The 23,776-nt window shown below is 40.7% G+C and overlaps 1 protein-coding gene across 2 annotated transcripts in view; it reads left to right on the forward strand.

The window, feature by feature from the left end:
- tmem132e (transmembrane protein 132E) overlaps nt 1-21,577 on the forward strand; it is a 268,491-nt gene extending 246,914 nt beyond the window's left edge. For both annotated transcript variants that reach the window (XM_053618725.1, XM_053618724.1), the window contains exons 5-9: nt 1,700-1,843; nt 7,612-7,817; nt 10,664-10,940; nt 15,294-15,488; nt 19,980-21,577. In XM_053618725.1, coding sequence (XP_053474700.1) covers nt 1,700-1,843; nt 7,612-7,817; nt 10,664-10,940; nt 15,294-15,488; nt 19,980-21,053 — 1,896 coding nt within the window. In that variant the 3' untranslated portion in view covers nt 21,054-21,577. The remainder of the gene's footprint in view (nt 1-1,699; nt 1,844-7,611; nt 7,818-10,663; nt 10,941-15,293; nt 15,489-19,979) is intronic.
- The last annotated feature ends 2,199 nt before the right edge of the window (nt 21,578-23,776 follow it).

Here is a 23,776-nt window from a genome sequence, read left to right on the forward strand (position 1 = left end):
TTGTTTAACCTTTTTATCTTTTGTTCAGAAAATTCACAAAAATACTCTGCTCTCGTGGATATCAAACAACTGCACACACAACACAGGTTTATCCCCCAAAAAATTATCTTTGTGAAATGTAGGTGTGCTACAATCATTGGCACTCCTATGAATTCATATGAGAAAAATATATTTGAAGTATATTCCCATTGATATTGTACATTTTTTAGTACACCTGGGTGACTAGAAACAGGAAATTGTTCAACCATGACTTCCTGTTTCACAGGGGTATAAATATGAGGTAACACATAGGCTAAATTCGCTTAGTCATTCATAACAATGGGTAAGACCAAGGAATATAGCTGTGATGTGCGGAAAAAGGTTGTTGAGCTTCACAAAATGGGGCGTGGCTATAAGGAAATAGCACAAGCGTTGAAAATGCCCATTTCCACCATCAGGGCAATAATTAAGAAGTTCCAGTCAACTGGAAATGTTATGATTCAACCTGGAATTTAACGTATTTATTCTGTCAACACACTGAAGAGGACGCTTCGAGTGGCCCAAAAAAAAAAAAAAAAAAAAGGAGAAAAAAAAAATCACAGCTGGAGAACTGCAGAAGTGAGTTGTGTCTTGGGGTCAGAAAGTCTCCAAAACTACAATCCGAAGTCACCTACATCACCACAAGATGTTTGGAATGGTTTAATGAAAAAAGCCTCTACTCTCATCCAAAAACAAACTCGAGCGTCTTCAGTTTGCCAGACATTACTGAACTTCAAATGGGATCAGGTTCTATGGTCAGATGAAACAAAACAGAGTTTTTTGGTAATAAACACCAGAGGTGGTTTTGGAGCACACAGAGAGGTAACCATATGGAAAAGTACCTCATGCCCACGGTTAAATATGGTGCTGGATCTTTAATGTTTTGGGTCTGTTTTTCTACCAGACGACCTGGACATTTTGTTAGGACACATGGCATCATGGACTCTATCAAATATCAACAGATATTAAATGAAAACATGACTGCCTCTGCCAGAAAGATTCAAATGGGCCGTGGTTGGATCTTCCAGCAGGACAATGATCCAAAACATACATCAAAATCAACACAAAAATGTTTTTTTTCAAGGTCCTGTCATAGCCATCCCAGTCCCCTGACCTGAACCCCATAGAAAACCTGTGGGGTGAACTGAAGAGGAGAGTCCACCAGCGTGGACCTTGAAATGTGAAGGATCTGGAGAGATTCTGTATGGAGGAACGGTCTCAGATCCCTCGCCATGTATTCTCCAACCTCATCAGGCATTATAGGAGAAGACTCAGAGCTGTTATCTTGTTATCAAAGAGATGTAGCACAAAGTATTGACTAAAAGAGTGTCAATAATTGTGGCACACATATTTAACAAAGATATTTTTTAAAACTCACCTGTGTTATGTAAGCAATTGGTTGATATCCATGAGAGCAGAGTGTTTTTGTGAGTTTTTTAAACAAAATATCAAAAGGTTAAACAATCAAGACAATTTTTCACAGCCTTCTTTGCTCATATTTACCAAGGGTGCCAATGATTAGTGGAGGGCACTGTATGCCTGACACAGATGACAAAAAAAAAGTTAATTCCACAATTTCCAGACTCCATTTAATTCCTGTACTGAATTCCAGATGAACTGAATCTGTCATGACAGATTGTTCTCTTTCTCTCATTCAACCCAATTCTCTCTTTGACTCTAGGACACAGAGATCATCAACACAGCCGTTCTGACCGGCCGGACCGTCGCCATCCCGGTCAAAGTTGTCTCCATAGAACTGAGTGGGATGGTCACAGACATCTCCTCGTTCGTTGAGTGCAAGTCGTCCAACGAGGACATCATCAAGGTATTCTCTCCCCATTATTTCCCAGTAGCCAATGAAAGAAGAAAGTCTCAAAGGTGCATTAATCAAGATTAGTCAAGACTGCTATTCTGGTGGTTAAATATGTGAATTACAACAACATTGGAACAGTGTTTTATTGTTGAACCCAAAGCATCCCCACAGAATTTACGCTGGCCAGCAGAGTTCAATTAGAAGGTTAATGGTGTTAAGCATTTTAGCATTCAACTGTTTGATAGCCAAGTTATAATACTACAAACAAATAAAGTGAAGCTCATACTGATTTATGAGAACGGTCAAGTGTCCGTTCGATGTCCTGCTTTTCTTTGTAATGAGCTTTCGTGAGATTTTCAGCTGGTTAGCATCATTAGCTGCACAGGAGTTAGCCATTACATTCATTTCTATGAAGGTGGGTCATCCAAAGCATTACCTTTCCCGGTTCTCTAAGTGGCAAAAATGCATATATTCGATTAGTTATGTAAAGCCGGCCGTTCAACGGAACAGTTAGGCTTCATACAGATTGCATTTTCATAGCTGTCCAAGCGGAATGTTGATAATTCCGTGTAAAGAAAATTCTCGAAAAGCACTGCTTATTTTTTAACATGCTTCTTGTTATTGTGTGTGTTTTTGTTTTTTAGAAGCATGGTGTTTTTTTTTGTTTTTGGGTCACAGTAAAAGAATCTGGCTGGATTCCGCCATGTTTTCCTTCCAAAATGGGGGTGGGGTAAAGGAGTTTCAGAGAGTGTTTACATTATAAAACGAAAAAAAAAAAACACACAACCCAGACTTCCATTGCCATAATACACTTATATAGATGCCATAGCAGAAACAAATATAGTTTATCATGTTCTACATATTTTCTAGGTTATTTTTACTAGTTTGAAAATAAATATTGCATCTTTAAACAAAACTTCCCATCGAAAACATGACCATAGCGCAGCCCGAATTTCTTAGGCAGAGTGATCTTACAGCACACGTCCAGAACTTTTAAAAGAAAAGTATTGCCGCTGGGCATGACATTCTTTTTTTTATTATGCTATACATATTATTATGCCATCACTCAGAGCTTTCCATCTCCTTTAGGCATGTACAAGCTTTCCAATTCTGCTCTTGCATTTTATTTCTCCTCTATAGACTATATGTGTCAATTCCTAGTTCTTATTTTTTTTTCTCTCTCCACCATAAACTCAACATCATAGCCAAAGACTGCGATAAAGAACATAACCGCATTTTCAATTATCGTTTATTGCAGCGTTTTTATATTTCCCATAAAAGTTGCTGTCCGTTTCATTGGTGCAGTTTCCACAAAGCATCATCCATGCTAACTTTTAACAAGCTTTGGAAAAGACCGTTAACATAGCGACCTCTTGTGATATTGGTGCATTCGCACTGCGCGAGGACGAGATGACACCCATGCGTCAAAGGCAAACAGAGGCCAAGAGTTGCCATGAAACAGGTTTAAGATTTAGAGACCACTAGCTGGCAGATTATCGAGTGGGTTTGCTTGACTGGGCCATCTACTTTAGAGGCTAATTTGAAATGAGGCGTTCACAGTGTGACTTACGCACGGCCTGACAGATCAATGAAACGATCCGTTCGGGAGAAAAAGTAAGGAAACTCTTCAAGAAAGTGAAGAGGAAAGGGATTGAAAAATCTACAAGAAAGAAAAAAAAAAGGTTAGAGGCTCAAATGACCCTTTTAGTGGCTGTATTCTTTGAATGAGGTACAGCTTTTGTCACTTCAAGCAGACTTTTTGGGGCTTTTTCATCTCATCCATTCAGACTTAGAGCTGCCAATACAGCAAGTGTCACATCTGATTGTGTCTTGTGCTTTAAAATGCCTTTAGGTGTTTCTTTACCTTTACAAGCATAGGCGCAAACGGACTCGGTTAGCGATTCAATCAATCCTTTTCATTTGAAGTTTCATTGAGTCATTATCATTTGTATTCAGAAGAACTTTTTGGGGTTTTTTTGGTTTGTTTGGTTTGTTTTAAACATGAACAACTTGGTGATTTAAGCTTCTATAAGATGTACTGGGCTTGTGGGATATAATGATTTAATCACATGAATTTATTGAAAATTAGTCATTCTGTCTAGCCATTGGATAAGGTCAAAACAGATGGTGCCCTATAAAAGCAGGAAGAGCTAGTCTGTGTCTGATAGCCGATGAGTGGCAGTGGCTGAGCTGCATTACTGGAAGATTTAGTGCAATGCATGTTTAAGGAACCACTCTTTCACCACTTAGTTGCCATTTTCAGCCCTCTGTGCTTTGCCTTTTATGGAGTTTTGTGGGCGTCACTAAATGCAAATGAGCTCTGGCATTGGTCATTTATGGCTTATCGGCATTTATTAATTTACCCACATGAGTACGAAGAAAATAACTGTTACTGGCCCTTTACATACAACTTTACTTAAAGGGAGTGCCTCTTCAGCTATTCAAATCACACAGCACTGGTAGTTTGTGTGTCAAAGATATTCGCTTAATAATGCTTATTTTGCTTGTAAAAAGAGATTGCTTCTGAAGAAAAAACTGACCAATTTTGACCATTTTTACTTTTAAGCTTGGTGCAGTTGCGCTGGAATGAATTCAAATTGATGCAGTGAGAAAATGAAGGATTCGTTACACCTCTAGATTTGGTGCTGACCTTCATAACCAAAGCAGTTTGTGTCTTGAGGCAAGCAATGGAATATTGTGTCCGAGTGTGTGATGGAACCCTGTTGGGTCTCGTCTTTAAAAGCAGGAAGCTAATAATGGCAGCCATCTGAAGACAGCAGCTGGTCAGCTGAGCCACACAATATACTAAACACTAGATGCTATAGATACACCACACTAACCACATTATATCCCAACACCTCTCCAAACTCATGCAATGCTCATTGCATTAGCATTGTTGTGATTATTAACTTAGCAGTCCCAGCTCTGTAGAAGAGTGCTTCCCCATTCAAGCACACAAAAACACACGTCTGTGTTTAAAACCTGCTCGTATACACTCGGTCTTGGGATCAATGTCAAAATCATCCACCACTTTCCTTAATTGCTAGCACCATCATTTAGTCCGCCAGTGCCATTAACCCACATTAAACCGTTAGCCCACTCTATTACCCCACAAATGCGCTGTCAATTTAAATACCCATCAGTGCTCCAGTACATATACATGCACATTTCGTACTGGCTAGAGTCAGCATGGTGCTTTTTAAAGCTCAGAACCAGCCTCTTTTGCACCATCTGTTCCTGATATGGTCAACACAAGGTCATGGCAGTAGCATCTTGTTTGTGTATGGCTAGAAGTATTGTGTAGGAGGACTTCTGGAACTTCAAGACCTCTAAGTCAAATCCGTCACTGGGTATCTCCTTGCCACTTTACTGGTGTCTTAGACACTTAGCTGCTCAGCCATCCCCAGATACCCATGACACCCATCAGCATCCTCACTGGAATTACAAATGAACAGCCCATGAGAGCAGCTTAAAAAAAGGACCTTGAGTGGATGTAAATGATGACAAGTAAGTGGTTTCGGGAGACAGATATGTCTGCTGCTTCCCACCACAGAGCTAGTGTTCTTATGTTGGGTTTGATCGCAGATGAGGTCTATTGAAACATGTTGGTAGGTGAATTGGCTATGCTAAATTCACAGCTAATGGCTGGTGTGTGGTGGGCGTTCTGGCGCACTATGGTTGCCGTCACATCATCCAGGTCGATGCTACACACTAGTGGTGATTGAGGAGATTTCCCCCATACTATGTGAAAGTGCTTTGAGTGTCTAGAAAAGCGCTATATAAATCTAACTGTATTACCCCTAGGATTGAATAAGTTTGCAACAGGCTGGCATCCCATCCAGGGTGTATTCCTACAGTGTTCCTGGGATAGAATTGGGATCCATCCTGACCCTCACCAAGATCCATCCATCAATCCATTTTCTATATCGCTTATCTTACACAGGGTCGCGGGGAGCCTGGAGCCTATCCCAGGGAACTGGGGACACTCTGGACGGGGTGCCAACCCATCGTAGTGTACACCCGCACACACATTCATACACTACAAACAATTTAGAAATGCCAGTCAGCCAACAACGCATGTCTGTGGACTGGGGGAGGAAACCGGAGTACCCGGAGGAAACCCCCAAAGCATTTGAAGAGCATGAACCCCCAACCTTGATGATGTGAGGCACCTCACCAAGATAAAGCAGTTAATGACAATGAATAGATGATAATGATTATCTAGCATTTTTGGTCAGATAGAAGTTTCATTCAGTCAGTTTACCAATCTTCCAACAGGAATGTTTTTCCATTTGATTTAGTTTATTATTAAATTATTCTTATCGAATTATTAAACCACATCTAAACCTAGCTAGTTATTGAAATTTATGGAAACTCTGTGATACGAAGTTGAGTTGAGAAAGTAATATTCTTTTCTAATCCCGTTTGGATCTACTCTCTGTGTGGAGTCTCGTGTGTTCAAACAATGTCCACATGGGTTTCTTCCTGGTTCTCGGTTTTCCTCCCACATCCCAAACACACACAGATTGGCAACTCTAAATTGTATCTACACATGTGAATTTGTGTGTGATGCCCTGAGATGGACTGGTGTCCCATCCAGGGTGTATTCCCATCTTGGGTCCAATGTTCATGGGCAGGGCTACAGATCCACAGTGATCCTGACCAGGATCAAGCATAACGAATGGATATCTAGTCCTATAGTACCACAGGTTTATCAGCGTGGGCCCTAGTGCATTAACCTGTCAAAGGGCCCAGAATTCCAGCTGTTGCCCCAGTACATCGCAACTGATCAGTTTTCCGTATTTATAGTTTGGATTAATGAGATGGTGTTAGGGATCTTGTAAGTAGTAGATAAATGATGCAGGATAAATCTCATGACCTGTGAAGACTACGTCTCCCAACCTCCATCAGGATGAGATAACCTCTGATTACAGTGACAGATGCCCAAGACCTCAAGATAAATCATAGATGTATCCTAAAGCAAATATCTGTCTTTATATTACACTAAGTAATGTATTATTAAAGGCCACTGTGCGTTTATGGAGTCGTGAGTGGAATTGAAGGACTGGCTTAGAAATACAGTTTGTTTCGGCCTACAAGTTACTGAAGTAGGGAAAGGTCGAGCTGATTTCATGATGATGTGGTAATGGAGTTTTTGTTTTGTTGTTTTTAGTTGAAGTAGTTTCTGTGTCGTTACGGGTTTAAAGGTTTAAAACAATGATCACTTGCCCGAAAAAATCTAATGCATGTAATACAGCTGGAATCCAAAGGAAGGGAAGGGAAGGTTAGGGAGAGGAAGGAAAGGGAAGGAAAAGATTTGATGAACTATAGTTACAGGCTCATAGATTAGGGTATTGCTCTGGGTCATGTCTGGCCTATAAAATTAACAAGAAATATTTTTGTGTTTTAAAAATAAATCTAGGCAAAAACTACATGAATTAGGTTGGAAATATTTGCATCAAGTGATTGTTCTAAATTAATTTAATTGGTGCACAAGTTCAACTTATTCCATATGAATTCGTGGCATACCAAGGCATGTATTGATCCTCGGCTAAAAATGGTGTTGAACAGCAAAACTGGTCCATTTCCAACACCTTTCACAGACGTTCACTTCTATATTCAATTTGATCGTTCAGATAATCCAAATACTGTATCTTTGGCTGAAAGTGCCATGGCACCATAGAAACCCATAGTTCATGTCCAAACACAGTGCTGTGTATGGAATTCATCAGAGCTTTCATATGGTATTGAATTAATTTGCTTCTTGTCTTCCCTCGCAGGTGTCCATGAACTGTGACTATGTGTACGTGAATGGTAAGGAGACTCGAGGCTCTATGAATGCACGTGTGATCTTCAGTTACGAGCACCTGAACGCCCCTCTGGAGCTCACCGTGTGGGTGCCCAAGCTGCCTCTAAACCTCCAGCTCTCTGATAACAGCCTTAGCTTTATCAAAGGATGGAGGGTCCCAATCCTGCCTGACCGCAGGTAAGATTGGTTTTATCCAAACTAGAGCGTTTGATCAGTACAAGGTGTCATGAATTGCACATCGACTCACGAGTAGGTGGAGAGCGAAGGGAAAGGAAGTGCACTTGTCTCAGTGCTCGCTGAACTGAAGTGCTCTCAGGTTTCTCTGCACGCTCATTTCACTGCTCCATGCTCGTAAAAACCAGTGCGAGCAATTCACAGCACCTTGCTCTCATTTTTAATGACCACGCTCACGAGACGGTTCTGTTCACTCAGGTCGGCCACCCTCATTCTCTCTATTAATGATGCTGTTTAAACACCATAAGATTTTTTTTCCCAGGCTACGTAATATAGGAGTTCCTCCTCCACAGTTTGCAGTCTGCAATCGTAAAATAAGTCCAAGTATAAAGGTGTACAAGAGTAAACAAGCACGGTATCAGACAGATAGCTGATAGCAGTATCAGGATTGATGCATCTCGACTTTTATCCACCCATTCCTTCACTTATTCAGGTCTTTATAGTCATCGCCTCAGTACTTTTGCATATTCAAAGCACTGTGTCTGTGGGAGAAAGAAAAACAGTAGTGTTTGAGCATCATCAGTGTAGAAGAACTGTTACTTTACCTGGCTAGCGTTTCTCTCTCAGGAGTACCTTTTTACATGTTGGATATTTTGCAGAATCTAAAGAAGATTGCACAGGTTTCCACCCAAAAAGTTTCCAAATAGGTTTCAGTAATTGGGCTGTTTCTTCAGTAATTTTTGGATCCCTACTTCCACATAATCTCATGGTTTAATGTCATGCTTATTTTGAGGGTATTTAGGTCTATATTGGGAGAACCTTATGCCATCACAGCACATTAATGCACAATAACACCATGTCAAGTGATCAGACATAATTGCTCAATTTGATATAATCCTACATACAATTGTCATATTTAGTGGAAGTCTGTGAGACACAGGCATGGCCAGATTTTGGGTGTCTTTGCTGGTGATGCTTCAAATTTAAAATCAGCTACTGCTTGTTTTTTCAGCACTATCCTCATTCCATCTCACTGGTAAAGGTCTCATCTGTCCAGAACACTTTGTTTTAGCTAGCCTGACCTTTATGTTCTTAGCGCTTACCTGGAGTTTGTTGCTTTGTTTTTCCTCAGAAATACCGTTATGTTCTTCAATTTATGGTAATCCTTGATTCAGGATGGAGAGGCTTCTTTAAATGTTTTGTCTACTCGAAGTGTTCTTCATTCATCCACGAGTGTGAGAATCCTTAGGCCCCTTTTTTAATTTGTAAAAAATTCTGCCGTGTGTCCATGCAGTCGCTTTCAAAGTGGAGGGCCACAGGTACGAGTTTGTCCATCTTCACATCCGCTATCTAGCTTCACTAGTTTCTAACATCCACGTAGTACACTTTGTAGGCTACATGTTTCTTTCACCATCCAACTGGTCCAGACTTGTGGCCAAAAATACCATTTGAGATGCATCTAAGAATCGATTTTTTTCTTCCCTTCACCCCTAGTGTGGATGCAGATCACCACATCTCCAAAACTTAGTTTGTTTTTTGGAGAACCTGATCCTGTGCTTTTTTACAGTTGTTTTTTTTAATTAGCTCACAATTTTAAGGTCTTCACAGTTGACTTCTATCTTCCAGCGTTAATCGTTGGCGGGCAGAAAGGAAAGCATCGGCTTTCAATTAATGTCTTTCAGAATGGAGATCGGAGATTTTCAGTTCTGTACACATGAGCTGTGAGGGGGAAATTACTTCCCGCTTAATTGAATTCATTCAGATGGGCCATTTAGATGGAAATGTGATCTGATTTCATGATACTAATCCAATTCCACAGTAAGCTTTAACATAGATCACCAAAATCTTTAAAGAAAGACTTGTCTGTGTCTCTTGTCTGTCCAATATATTAGTGTTTCAAGCTATAAGTGTTGATAAAGTTTGTAGTTTTAGCAAATGAGAGATTTTACTGTAGCCAGGCCTTTTAATAAAAGTCTGGAGTGGCGAAGGATCTGAATGAATGTTAAACCGAAACTGTTGAGGTAGTCAAGTGGGGAATTGATTTTGTGCTATATTCTTTGATTTCCATTATGCTGACTCTTTCTTGACCCCTACTATCTAGGTAATGTATATACAGGAGGAGAGAGAGAGAGAGAGAGGGAGAGGGAAAGGTGGTACATTTGTATTATAAGAATCTTTTAAAGGACTGAGAAACTTTTTCAGCATGTGAAGAATGTTAGGCAATAAGACAGTTCTCTTCTGCCAGAATACACCTAGAGTATACTGTGATAAGAACTGCCAATAGGCAAAACTCTGGCCATCATGACCAATACAGATGGCTCTCCATTTGCCTTGCAGCCATCTAGATCTTAATGAGTTGGGACAAAACCTAAAACTTCCTGGTGGAAATAAACTCTGTGACTTGAGAGAGTATTTGTGGGTGTAGTCACCCTTCACAGAGCTGCCTTACAGTTTTACAGCAGAACCTGGACAACCTCAGTGGGGGCGAATCTATCTATCTATCTATCTATTTCTTCTCTATCTTTTTTTCCCCCCTCTGTCTTTACCAGCTGAAGCTTTTGACGTATTGTGAAGTGGATCTGTTTTGCATTCCACCCAGCTGCTGATAATGATTGGGCTGTACATGATTTGTCGGTCAACAACAATCTCTTGTCCTGTTTTTGCATGTCAGAAGCAGGCTGGGAAGGCAGCTTCATCTCTCACACTGACAGACAGGTCTAGTTTATAAGTATTGCGGGGGGGGGGGAGATGCATGACTGTAGCCAGAAATGTCCGTACGATTCGGCATTTGATGCTTGTAAAAAAATGGCAACTGTAGACTAAAACATTTAGTACATTTTCCCATGCAGGTCGACACGTGACAGTGATGACGACGACGATGATGAGAGGAAGGTGAGCCGTGGCTGCACGCTGCAGTACCAGCGAGCCCAGGTGAAGGTTCTCACCCAGTTCCACACTACCTCCAGCGAGGGCACCAACCAAGTGATTACTATGCTGGGGCCTGACTGGCAGGTGGATGTCACCGACCTGGTGCAGGACTCGCTTAAAATTGTGGATCCCCGTGTGGCGGAGTTAGTGGATCACACCGTGTTGGTGGCCCTGGAGCAGGGAACTACCATACTGAAGGTAAGGGACAAGGGGTATTTGAAGTGTTCCCTCTAGCATGGGGTACCCAACCAAGAGATATATCCACTGAAGCCATGTTTACATTACTGATGTCACTTGTTGGTTGTTAATTGTTTGTAAGGGACCACAAATTGGTAGTCACCAGGCCCTTGGGTGACTTACTGGTTCAAGCATCAGCCTATAGGAAGACAGGAACAGGAAAGAGGAGTGATCTGATTGAAGAAGGAGTTTGAATGCATCCCAGAAGGGGGTTTAGAAAAGATCAAGTGATCACGGAGCATGGTTTCCTGTTTTATAATCAGTCTTGTACAGTTTCCTGAGTGCCTGGTTAGTATCAAACTGTGGGGTTATAATGACTCTTGGAATCCAGAATGGCCAACCCTCCAATTTGGGGAGACACTACATTGTTCTGATTGCACCAAAAATTGTTGAACACAGTGAGCGACCACCAATTTGAATTCCAGTAAAGTCAACGGTCATAGATAGTCCCTGAGCCCCAGAATTATTCGGTGACTGGGAAATCAGGGCTAAAACCATGTAGTGTGTTTCAAGCCTTATGTAAAACTCCTGACTCAGATGCTGATCAGATGTGTTAATTTATAGCTGGAACAAAGGCGAGTTCCAGGAAATGGGCTAGATTAATGTGATGCCACTAGATATGACAGTAAACAGTCGACCTAATCTACAAAGCCCAGTTATGATCGCCCTGCTGCATCACATAGCCCCTGTGTTTCTAAATCTGCTTAGACGTTGCTGTCTGAGTCTGTGTCACTGAAGTTACCTTAGTCTGTTATTCAAAATGACATTTCAGTCACAGATAGAAAATGACTCTAATGAGAATAAACAAATGTCATGTGAGGGGTGATGTTATTATCTTTATGTCCTCGCTTCTGACCCGGTTCAGTCTTAACAGGGCTAATTTCCTCAGCACATTCAGGGCATATGACATGTTTCAATAGGAGAAAATTGGCAACAATGAGTATGTTCATTTGAGTCAGTATCTGCTAGGAGTCCAAGGTCAGCGTGACTCTTCCCAGTGGCTTTGTCATTAGAGGTTAAATTCCATGAAATAATCCCAGAGTAGTACGTGTCTGTTCTGTGTGTCTGTTCTGTCTGTCTGCTAGAACTATTGTAGTACTACTTAATTTTCTGAGAGAGAGAGTTGAGAAAGCGTTTGTATTTTTCTTCCATCTTTTGCAATCAAGCCATCTCTCACACACAAAGCACAAAGAAAATCAGCTAATTACAGAAGGAACATCGTTGTTAATAATTAAAGGCCAGTGCAGTCCTTTTGGAAATCATCGTGTAGCTCATTGCATTGTTCCATGTATAATGCTATCTGGAAAGAATTTGAAACAGGTTCGAAAGAGGGGACCTAATTTAAAAAAAAAAATAATAATAATAATAATAATAATAATTCTGGATATGTGAGACTTTTGAATCTTTGAATTGTTCCTTCACGTACAAATCTTTTATTCATTATTCTTTCATCTCCGATTCTTTGAATCATTGTACACTTTAGTCTTTGAATCATGCATTCATTTTGAAATATTTGAACAGTTGTTCTTTCACTTATGAATCTTTGTTTCATTATTCGCTCATCTAGGAAACTTTCTACAGTATATTGACTTTAGAAGCTTTGAATCATTCTCTCATTTTTGGAATCTTTGAATCATTGTTCTTTTACTTACAAAGCTTTGATTCTCTCATATGTGAATCTTTATACATTAAAATATTTAAATGAATCTTTGAATCATTGTTCTTTCAATTCTGACTCTGAGTCATTGCATTGGCCACTTTGCCACTAAAGTTTCACAGAAACCTCTAAGTGCACTATTCATCACAGGAAATGCATGTTTTAATGCATTTGTTAGGAGCAAATATAAGTGAATCAATACTGCATTGTTTAGAAATGTATTACATTTAATGGGCTCAAGCAGCAGGATAAATAGTTCGCATGCTCTGCGTTTTTTGAATGGATTATTTGAACTCTTGTGAATTAATTGGTAAGCCGTGTAGACCAACCGCTGTAATTAATTTTGTGGAAAACTGGTTAGCATACTTTTTTTTTTCAGTCTCTGAAAGCTCTTCAAGTATACAGCACTTTGGCTGTTAAAAAACACAGACATCAAACACAGGTGTAGCAGCCAGCACAAGAAACTAATTGCAAGCTTCTTGAAGCTAAAACAAATGAGCTTTTCTGGCAGACGTTGACGCTTTCTCTCTCTCTCTCTCTCTCTCTCTCTCGCTCTCTCACACACACACACACACACACACACACACACAAAATCACTCATGCTAGAAGTCCCTCAGCTTTGAAACATGCACCCAACTTGTAAAGGAAAAAGAAAACTGCAGTCAGGAAACTAATTGATTTAATTATATATTTCTCAGCATCCTCCGTTTATAATTAATATATATATATATATATAAATAATGGGCTGGTTAGTGAACTGTATTCCATTGGACATATGCCATTGCCATATCTGACAAGAGAATTCAATTTTATTTTCTTTGTATAGCGCTTTTTACAATGGTCATTGTCTCAAAGCAGCTTTACAGAAACATATAAACACAGGATACAGATTTTAAGTGTGTGAATTTATCCCAATTGAGCGAGCCGGTGGCGAGGAAAACCTCCCTAAGATGTTAAGAGGTAGAAACCTCGAAAGGAACCAGACTCAGAAGGGAACCCATCTTCATCTGGGTAACAACAGATAGTGTGAAAGTAAAAGAAAGTTCATTATGGTTTAATATAAAGTCTGTTTGTTGAACTAGTCCACTGTTCACAAAGAGAACACCTAATGCGCATCTTTGCACAGACCTGGATGCATCAGGCCGTGCTTCAGTACATCACAGAATAATGCAGATAGAACAACGCCATCCGTTCGGAGGACTGAGTGTGTTTCCGAGCCTCTCGGGCCCTGGCCGAGCAATGCGTCCTAACAGATGTGGGCTTCTAATGAGGCTGGGTGTACAAAATGCGAAAAGATACATCGCCGCTCTTGGAGAGCTCTCATTTTGAGAGCATTTTTTAAAAAGAGAGTTGGAATAACAGCACAATGCCAAATGCACTGCGCAGAGGCTGGAGATTTTCAAGCACTATTAAAAGCCATTACGGGCTTTCAGGGCTAAATGGGCAAGAACCGCTGCTCTGCCCGCTTGGCCGCTCGTTAAATCCGTCCACCTCCGAAGCCAATGTGATTGAGCCCATTATACAGCCCATTATTGGCACTAATATTACGCTTCTGATTTTTTGTAATCGGGTTCAACCGCGAGTGAAAATAATGGCATAATCGGCTACAACTTCATTGACATTGATGTTATTTTGTTGATGTTTTGGAAAAGCTGAGGATTTTCTTTTCTTGCTGTTCAAGTTACTATAGGTATGATATTTTTTGGCATTTCTCGTTTAAACTGGAGGAGGTTTTGCAGTGGATTTGCACTTTTTTTTTTCCCCCCAACTTTTTCTGTTTGGATTTTCAGACCTCAGTATGGACAGAAATTGGTTTTTCCTTCCTGACTTACATAATACTGCGTACGTGTACATGCAGAATAGATGTAGCCCTTCCAGACAAGTAGACATTGATTAAAAAATGAAACATCTTGATCAGGTCCTAACTAGGCTTTGGGTTTATTGGTAAAGGAATTTCTTGAATTGATTATTTTTGAATATTTGAGGGTTTGTTTGTTTTTAAATTCCTTCCTGTCCATTCTTACTCCAGCTGCAGAAACTTGGGCGGTTATTTCAGGAGCTTTGCTCAAAGTCTTCTCCTACGAATTATTTCTGCATTGAATGATAAAGCTTATCATATGCCACCTGTTCATATTCTCTTAAAAAATCTACGAGAACAAGTGGACACAAAAAATGACAGCAAAGTGTGTTCCACAGCATCTCTTAATTCAACACCTGTGTGTGTATTGGTCTATTTGCAAGCATATTCTAGAAGCTAATTGAGGTTTCACACATTGGAGCCACAAACAGCTAAATAATAACCACCCTTTATTATTTATCCTGCACCTGTTTTTTTGCCTTTTGGAATGCTGAACTGTGGTCTTAATGGCTCTAAAATGGCAGCTTTGGGGACCTTTGAGGAAGCTAACTATGCTGGCTATTGGATACTTCTTACTTTGCCCTCTGGTCACAACATCTGTCGGTATATGATCCACCCACTAAATATTGCTTTAGTCACTCTCTTGCTTCCTAATATTCATCCTTTTCTGTTCTTAATTTCTCTCTTACAGTACAAAATCCCATTTCACAACAGATTTTAGTGAAATCTACAGTACGTCAATCCTTGACTGACTAGCTCGGTTTCATACCTAAAAATCATACGTTGTTATTTTTTCCAGGTTGAATCTCCACTGGCAGTGGAGGCCATGTTGGGCGAGGTACCGTTCTCTGTACTGGATGATAAAGTTTCCATAATGGATCTGCGTGTCCACGCCATTTCTGGACTCAGCCTGAGTCTCCAGCCCAGCCCAGGAAACAGTCACACCATGGTGGCAAAGGCAACAGGGCTACAGACGCTCTCCGCTCTTAAACAGGTACTTCCAGGTTCTTAGCTATGATTTGATTTACAATGGCAGTGTCCTTCAAAAGACGCGATGCATTCAATATAAGATAACAAATAGCAAATGCCCTTTAGTATTACCTTACAACTAGGGATGGTCCTGAATCATTGACTGTCAGTTAGTGTTCTCCTTAGGGATATGCTTTCTGCCCAATTTTAATAAACAGATATTTGGTTAACCTTTGGAAGGGGAATGGGGGTCCTTGTGGCATAATCAAGTAATATTCCCCTGCAATTAAACATTCCTCCTGAATGTTGCAGCACACTTGTTTGCGTTTCATAGACAGAAATAATGAGCAGAATTATTAAACACACAAGAAAAGCTTTACCTGACATTTTAAGGCTGGCATTTGTTTGTCAGACAAGCATTCAGTTCCCTGGGCCAATACCTGGTAGAACCACCTTTGGGTGCAATTTTAGTTTTTAAGTCTTCTTGGATACCTCTCGATCATGTTTGCAGATCTGGATCCTGATACTTCGTCTTGGGAAAATTGTTAGTGAACAGCAATCGTCAAGTCTTGACACAGATTCTCAGTCAGATTGAGGTCTGGGCTTTGGCCGGGTCGTTCTCACCCATTCAGGTTTTTGGATTTGAACCACTCCAATGTATCCAGATATGGCACTATGCATAGGGGCCTTGTCCTGACAGAAGGTAAATGAGACTGGAACAGATGCTCTTGCAGACTGGAATAGGTTTTCTTCTAGGATTTCCCTGTATTTGGCTGTCCAGCATCCCGATACCATGATGCTCCCACTACCATGCTTCGCTGTGGGGATGATGTATTGCGGTTGATAATAGTCCTGGGTGTCCACCAAACACCACCACACACTTTCACTGACTTATTGTGGAGCATAAAGCATACCTAAACACTGATTTTGGTATTCAAATACTGGAACCTCAAACAATACAAATACTCACACAGACCTTTAGTTCTGACAGCAGACTAATGGATTCGTGAGGTCAAATACTTAAACAGTAACACTTGATTGAAATAATTCACTTTAGACACTTTATAAAACATCTATAGATTGAGAATATGCCAAGTGACTGTCATGATCCAGTCTAGCAACTGACTTTCAAAACGTCAACAAGGTTATGGTTGTTGATAATTTAATAGTTTAATAGAAAATCTATAAATTATCACCATGTTTCTACTACATTCCTGTATTTGTATAGTCCAGTTTGCACCTCATTGTTTTTATTAGATAATTTATATTAATGCTCCATCTAACTTGTCCCAACCTGTCCTTGGTGTCATCACAATTTTTAACTCCAGTCCATGTGTATTATATTAATGAAACATGAGAATTAGCTAATAGACTGGTTTAAGACAGACTTTGTATTGCCTTTGTAAGGACCAATTAGTTGAAACTAGTTGATTTGTTTGTATATACATGTACTTTTGGACATCCCTAATGATAACGCTTTACCCTCCATTGGGTGTGATATTCCAACAGAAAAAAAAAGAATAAGAAATGAATAGTGTCGGGGGGGAAAAAGTCCTCAGAAGGATGAATAAGCTGGAAAAGTTAACCAGCTTAATAATTAAAGCTATTTTTTACAAACACCATCAAGGGAAGCTATATCTCCCTTCAGACTTCTTCATTTGATTGCAATGAAAATAATAATAGATATAGACCACACATCTCAGACATTAATATTTAGAAACAAAAGTTTTTGTTTTTTTTTTAAAATACAGAGCTTTAGCTCTATTATAACATTACGTGATCGATACTCCAGCTTGTTTGCCCCCCTCTAATATGCGTGTAATCTAAATCAGATCAACACAGCCCCGTGGTGACAGGTGAAGCCTCAGCCAGACCCCACTGGCCAATTAGCTCTAGCTTGCTCTACCAGGCTGGGCCCCATTGGTGCAATAAAGGATTGTTTGACATTCAGATGAATTCAGATCTTGCCCAGTATCACTGCTCCTAATGAGACAGCGTCCTGCTTAATGAGAAGCCAAAGAACATGCCACCACGTCTGTTCCTTCCCCGCATCAGGGGAGCACTGTACATTTGCTTTGTGATCCTTCCCATTCTTTAATTGAGGCCTGTATTTTGGAGCAAGGGCCAATAAACACCCCAGTGCTAATTTGTCCAACATCTTGGGCATGTTCCCCAGTTCCAATACACTTTTGTTCATCTTTTTCTTTTTGCTGTTCTGTTCTCTGCATGCAAAAAAAAAAAAAAAGAAAAAAAAGAGGCATTTTATGATGGCTGGCCACTCAAGCATCGGAAGCTAATTGCTGCCACCACCAACACACGCACCCACATACACACACGCAGCTCATCCACCCGTGGATTTAATAAGTGTAATGCAGGGGTCATACAGTAAGTGCTCAAACCATAAAAGCCTGCAATAGCCGTCCTTTGTTCTGGTCACTTGGCTCTCAGAGGAAAAGCTTGAAGCCATTGCTGTCGCTGCGCTGTCCTGGAAAGTTTGCCCTCGAGCACTCTCATACATCTGCCATCCATGATAAATGAACAAAGCTGCGGCAGGTTAGGACCCGGCCTGCCTTGTCCTCATTCGTGCCTCTACTTTGTCCCCTGTACTAATCCTGTGTGTCATCATTTTGTTTTGAGTTCATACTTTACAATAGGGATGTAACCTAATACCAATATGTTACTTGGAATGAAGAGATAATGTATTCGAAACAGATACAAATACAGATAGAAATAGGCGCAGTGTTCACCCCCCAAGATATACGTTGTAGGCTGATTGGCATGTCCAAATTGCCCATAATGTGTGAATGGGTGTGTGTCGAATTGTACCCTGTGATTGTGCCCGACAATGGGTTCGCACCCCATCCAGGGTATCCCCCACCTTGTGCCCCGAGTCCTCTGGGATAGGCTCCAAGCTATTGTGAACCTGAGTGATGTAGCAGAGTCTGAGGAACCGTCAAAGCTAGAATTCACACACCCGACTGACCCTGCTGGCATTTCTGCATCTTTAGAGTCCCCTAAACCTAACGTGGGTGACCTAAGAGGGCCTATACCCAATGGCATACACCCAAGCTCTTTGCTCATGTCTGCTTGACTGGCATGTTCAAATAATTGTTCTGTGCTATGGACATAAAACAAAACCAAAAGTTCTTGGCCACACCAAACTACTATTACTCGCTTTCATGTTTAATTTGAATATCATATCCATCTGTACCAAAATATCAGAGGACTGTCTTAACCATTTAATCCACAGCTGTGTGTTCCCAGAGCAAAAGTTCCTAGGTTCATCACAGAAGCACATCTGCTTCAATGTTTTAGATGAACCGTGCATGTCAAAGACCACCTTCTTCCTGACAAGTGACTCTGACTGCAACTAGGACAGAATGTCAAAGCAACCATGACAAAAGTCTTTGACAGGGTCACTAGTAAGTGCAACAGTGTGTAGCCAGGCAAAGGATGGAGTGGACAAAGGAAAACCCACTTTGCCACAGTTGGCGAAAAAGCATTGTGTCAAAATAGGTTTTCCTTCTACTGTTTTCCTGACTTCCATCACGCATAGGGTGCTGTCATTTTAGCTGTAAATGGAAGCAGTCTGTTAAATGCCAGCTTGTTCCATGTGTGACATGAGCGCATGGCTTGCGTCAGTGCCATTTCACTTTAGTCCATGTTCCTGACAGATATGATTTGAAGGCTGTGAAGCCACAGAGTTCTCTCTGTTGGCTAGCTGCGCCATGAGTACATATGATGGCAAGGTAGCTATGAGGTTAACATTCTGTGGTTATAACAAAGGCTTGATTACAAAGAAGAGACAAGCTGTGATGCTTTGCCAATACTAATGAAGTGAATGCTAAGGTTAGATATGATAATGCTTAATTAAACCTCAAGGACAAGCAAATGAGTTCAAAGGCAGTGTCATGCCTGAGATGCACAACAAGCAGGAGCTCATACTGTTGTACTTATTTATTTTATTTTTTCATTTTCAGTTATGGGAATCTGTTGTGTAATAAAAATGCACAATTTCGTCGAAAGACTGACTGAAAATCATTGACATATTTGTCATATCTGTCATATTGTTTGTCTATTGCACACCTAATCTTTATGCATTTTGCACAGAAGCTCTACATTTGAAGATCAAAGTACAAGTTGCGAGTAAACAGAGACGATTACACTTGGGATGAGAATCATAGAGGACCTAATACTGACCCCTGCACCATCTCACGCATCTCACGCATCTCATGCATCTCATGCGTCCTTTTTATCCTAAGGTTTTTATTCAATATGTACAGGCTAACCTATCCATCTTATATATTTAGTTTTATATCCATTTAAGCAAAGAAATGACATGGTTCTGTTTCCTGCTCTAACTAACGGTTTCTGTGTTGTGGTTCTTTGTTTCATGTTATACTGGAGGTGGACAGTTTCAGTGAAGTGCTGCCTGAAAATGGCATGGTACTTCAGGAGAATGCTAATGCCATGATTGATTCCTATTTTCTTTTCTTTACTTTTTTTTATTTTACAGGAAGCCAGTCTCTCCATTTGGGCTTACTTCAGCGACAACACAGCAGCCCCTCTAAGCATATATGACCCCAAGGATTACAACCTTAATGCCTCCACACTGGACGACAAGGTGGCCTCCATTTCTCAGGAGCCTCAGCAAAGGTGGCCGGTCATCGTTGCAGAGGGGGAGGGATCCGGGGAGCTCGTACGTGTGGAAATGACCATATGTGAAGCCTGCCAGAAGACTAAACGAAAGAGCGTCATCGCTTCTTCTCCAGTTCATGTGAAAGTGCGGTTTGGGCCTGACGAGGACTCTGAAGAGGAAGAGGTAGAGGTGGAGTTGGAGCCTAAAGTGCCACTCAACACAAGGAGACCGAGCCTCGATCCCAACACGGGTGGTACTGGATACGAGCCATCAAATGAGCAGCCTGCAAGCGTGCCAATTGACTATACCAATTTCCCTACTATCAGTAACCAGGATCGGCCAACTGTGGAGGAAGGGGGTGAGGAAGAGGAGTTTACCCACTCGCCTCGCAATATGACCGACTTGGAGATTGGGATGTATGCCCTCTTGGGTGTTTTTTGCCTGGCCATTCTGGTCTTCTTGATCAACTGCATTGTGTTTGTCCTCAAGTACCGCCACAAGCGAATACCACCTGAAGGTCAAGCCAACATGGACCACTCCCACCACTGGGTGTTCCTAGGAAACGGGCAGCCCTTACAAGCTCAGAGCGACCTTTCACCTCAGACAGCAGAAAGTCCAAGTAATCCTTTGGAAGGGCCACAGACTTGCTGCCATGGAGATCACCACAGCAGTGGCAGCTCCCAGACAAGTGTTCAAAGCCAAGTGCACGGGCGAGGAGATGGCAGCTCAGGCGGCTCCACCAAGGAGCATGGCGAAGATGCAAGTTCTCCCACATCCAAGCGCAAACGAGTGAAATTCACCACCTTCACCACACTTCCTGCTGACGAGCTGCCCTACAACTCAATCCCCATCGCAGACGACGATGATATCCAGTGGGTGTGTCAGGACATGGGGTTCCAGGACCCTGAAGAACTACACGACTACATGCGCAGGATAAAAGAAATAGCCTAATGGTGGCTTTGGGATTTCTTAAACAAACCTTTCCTTTCTAATCTTCTCTTTCCCCCCCCCCCCCTCACTCTTAAGAATTTATCTTTTCACACGAATGGAGAATGTGACTAAGGGCCTCCTGTCCTGTTTCTCCGGGGTGATACTTTGCACAGTGCTCTTGCTCTTTTAAACGTTCACATGTTTTTGGAACTGTTGCTTAAAAACTGTGGATGGAAAGCCAAATACGAGACTAGGTGATCTTTTACATCGCTAGCACAAATGGCTTTAGAGTGTATGTCAGTCTTTCTCAGGCGAAGAGGACATACAATTTTGAAGGGAACACGCAGACTTTTGAGTTCTGAGCAGTGGTGTCAAAATGGATTCCTCAATTACTTCATCAGTCTGGTTGGGAGACGGTATGGGTCACCCTTCTGTGGACAGGATATTTCTCAGAATAATGCCACACTGTGTCCGTAGTTGTTTGGTCTTTTGTTTTGGGGTTTTTTTTGTTTGTTTGTTTGTTTTGTTTTGGGTGGGGGGGGGGGGGTTCTCTTTTTCAAACATCCAAGTATTCTCCAACAAAGAGGCCTTTGTAGTGCAGATTTCCATTGTACTCAGAGAAAGGTATTTCAGGAGGGGTCGTCTTCGCGTCATCATTGGCAATCTAATTCAGTAAATATCAAAGACCATACAGCATTGTGGCTAGTGTTGACAAATATTGTCTCTCTCTTCCATTTTTCAACATCATCTTTGTGCCACATTATTTTTTTATTATTATTACGTTTTGTGTGTGTAGCATTTTCTACATCATACTACGTCCATTTGGCATGACATCTCTGGTTCACTCATTTTCCTGGTAAAGTCAGATGCCTTATTAAATCACTTTTAATCATCACAACCTTTGTGTTGACACCATGTTTGTTTACATCCCAAAGGGTCAGTGCAAAAATGGGTAACTACCCAGACTACTGTGTGTAATTGAAATTGATATTAGCAGAGGCGAAGGAAGCCGCTTTATATGTTATGACATTAAAATATCTTCATATCTCCAGCATTCGTATGCATGAAAGGAGAGTCTGAGACACAGCCAGCTGTTATTCCCCCCCGATTTGTAAATGTGTGTCTTGTGATAATTATCTAATCATACATACATACATACATACATAAAGAACAGTAGAGGACATATAATGTTGTGACATGCTTTACATGCATGCAGTTCCAGACACTTTGCCTCTCGTGTACATACCATATTATTGTCTCCTGACGCTCATCGTTAATTCACCTTCATGTTTCAGTTCTCCTCGAGAGAGGATAGATACAGAGGGGTTGACATCTATGGGTTTAGCCTTAGCATTTACTTAAAATTTGCCTGGTGGAAAAGCTAATTCACTGAAGGGGAAAGGAAGCGGGACGTGAAAGAGGCACATTTGCTTCTGGTAGCGTTTACTTTCGCTTCATGGCAACTTTATCTATGTGAACTCTGTTTTGTGCGTCAATAAAAAAAAAAAAAGAGGACGGGGTTGAGCCATCTCATATACCAACATACATGCTAAAGTTTTTGTGATAAATTCTCTCTCTCTCTCTCTCTCGTATTTTCCTGTTAGCAAGGTTGGTACCTCTGTAGCGGATTTGTCAGTCATTTCAATCTCTCTTTTTTTCCATTATAGTTCATGAAATGAAATAAAAATGAACGCTAATTAAAACAGAAGAAGGCTACAGATGTGTGAATCTGTGCTGTAGATAAATAAAATTGTGTTCACTAATTTTTATTTTTATTGCGAAATTGTTTACTCTTATTTATACCAGTTTGTTCATGTTGATTTTTTTCTTTAATTATTAAAATAAGACTGGGCGTAATGCGTTATTATGTTTGCCTTTTTTACACTAGTAAATGCCATTTGTTGGTAAAAACACAAAAATTACGCCTTGTTTTATGCAAGGTTTATGTCTTGTTATATCTCTTTAGTTATTTACATATTTGCAACTTTACTGATACACTGATTATATAGATGCAGTAGTTTGTTTTTTTTTAAAAGCACACATTAAAGTTAATGTACGCGCTGAAACTGCGGTTTACTAGTGTAGAAATGTTTTTGGTCGAGTTTTGTAGGTTGGGGACCGACTGTTTCTAGGGATTATGACTTTGGAACGTTCCCCTCATTTTCAGACATTCGTTCACAAACACACATTCCTTTCTCCATCGTGTGTAACTCATGTCTTGCTCACGTACACCCAGAAATAACTGGAACATGACTAAATGTATTTGTGTCATTTTGTTTATTTGTTGGATTTATCCTGGCTAAACAGTGACCTTTTGCACTGAAGCTCAGAATCACAGAGGACCCAAGCCTGACCCTTGCAGCACCTCCTAAACTACAATCACAGCAACCCCAGTCTTTTTAATTCAAGATTTATATTAAAAGTATGTACTGGAGCTCATGGAATTTATGTAAGTTATGAAAATGAAACAGGTCGTCCTGTATATTTTTCTTTCTATTTTTCCAAATAACACATTTCTGAGGTTTTACCCGTTAAGTGTCAGTAAGATATTTGGGATTCCGACCCAAAGCAATTCACACGTACAGCAATGGTGGCTCAGGATGAATGTAAATTCAAAATGGAGTAACATGTCCAGTGTATTACTACGGTCAACAATAGGGCGCTAATGCTTAATAAATGTACCGGCAAGTTTCTAGTAGCAGCTCACACAAGCTGGTTTTTCTTTAATAATTCATTTCGATGTC

This window comes from Ictalurus furcatus, chromosome 28 (genome assembly GCF_023375685.1).
Source record: "Ictalurus furcatus strain D&B chromosome 28, Billie_1.0, whole genome shotgun sequence".
Taxonomy (NCBI): Eukaryota; Metazoa; Chordata; class Actinopteri; order Siluriformes; family Ictaluridae; genus Ictalurus; species Ictalurus furcatus.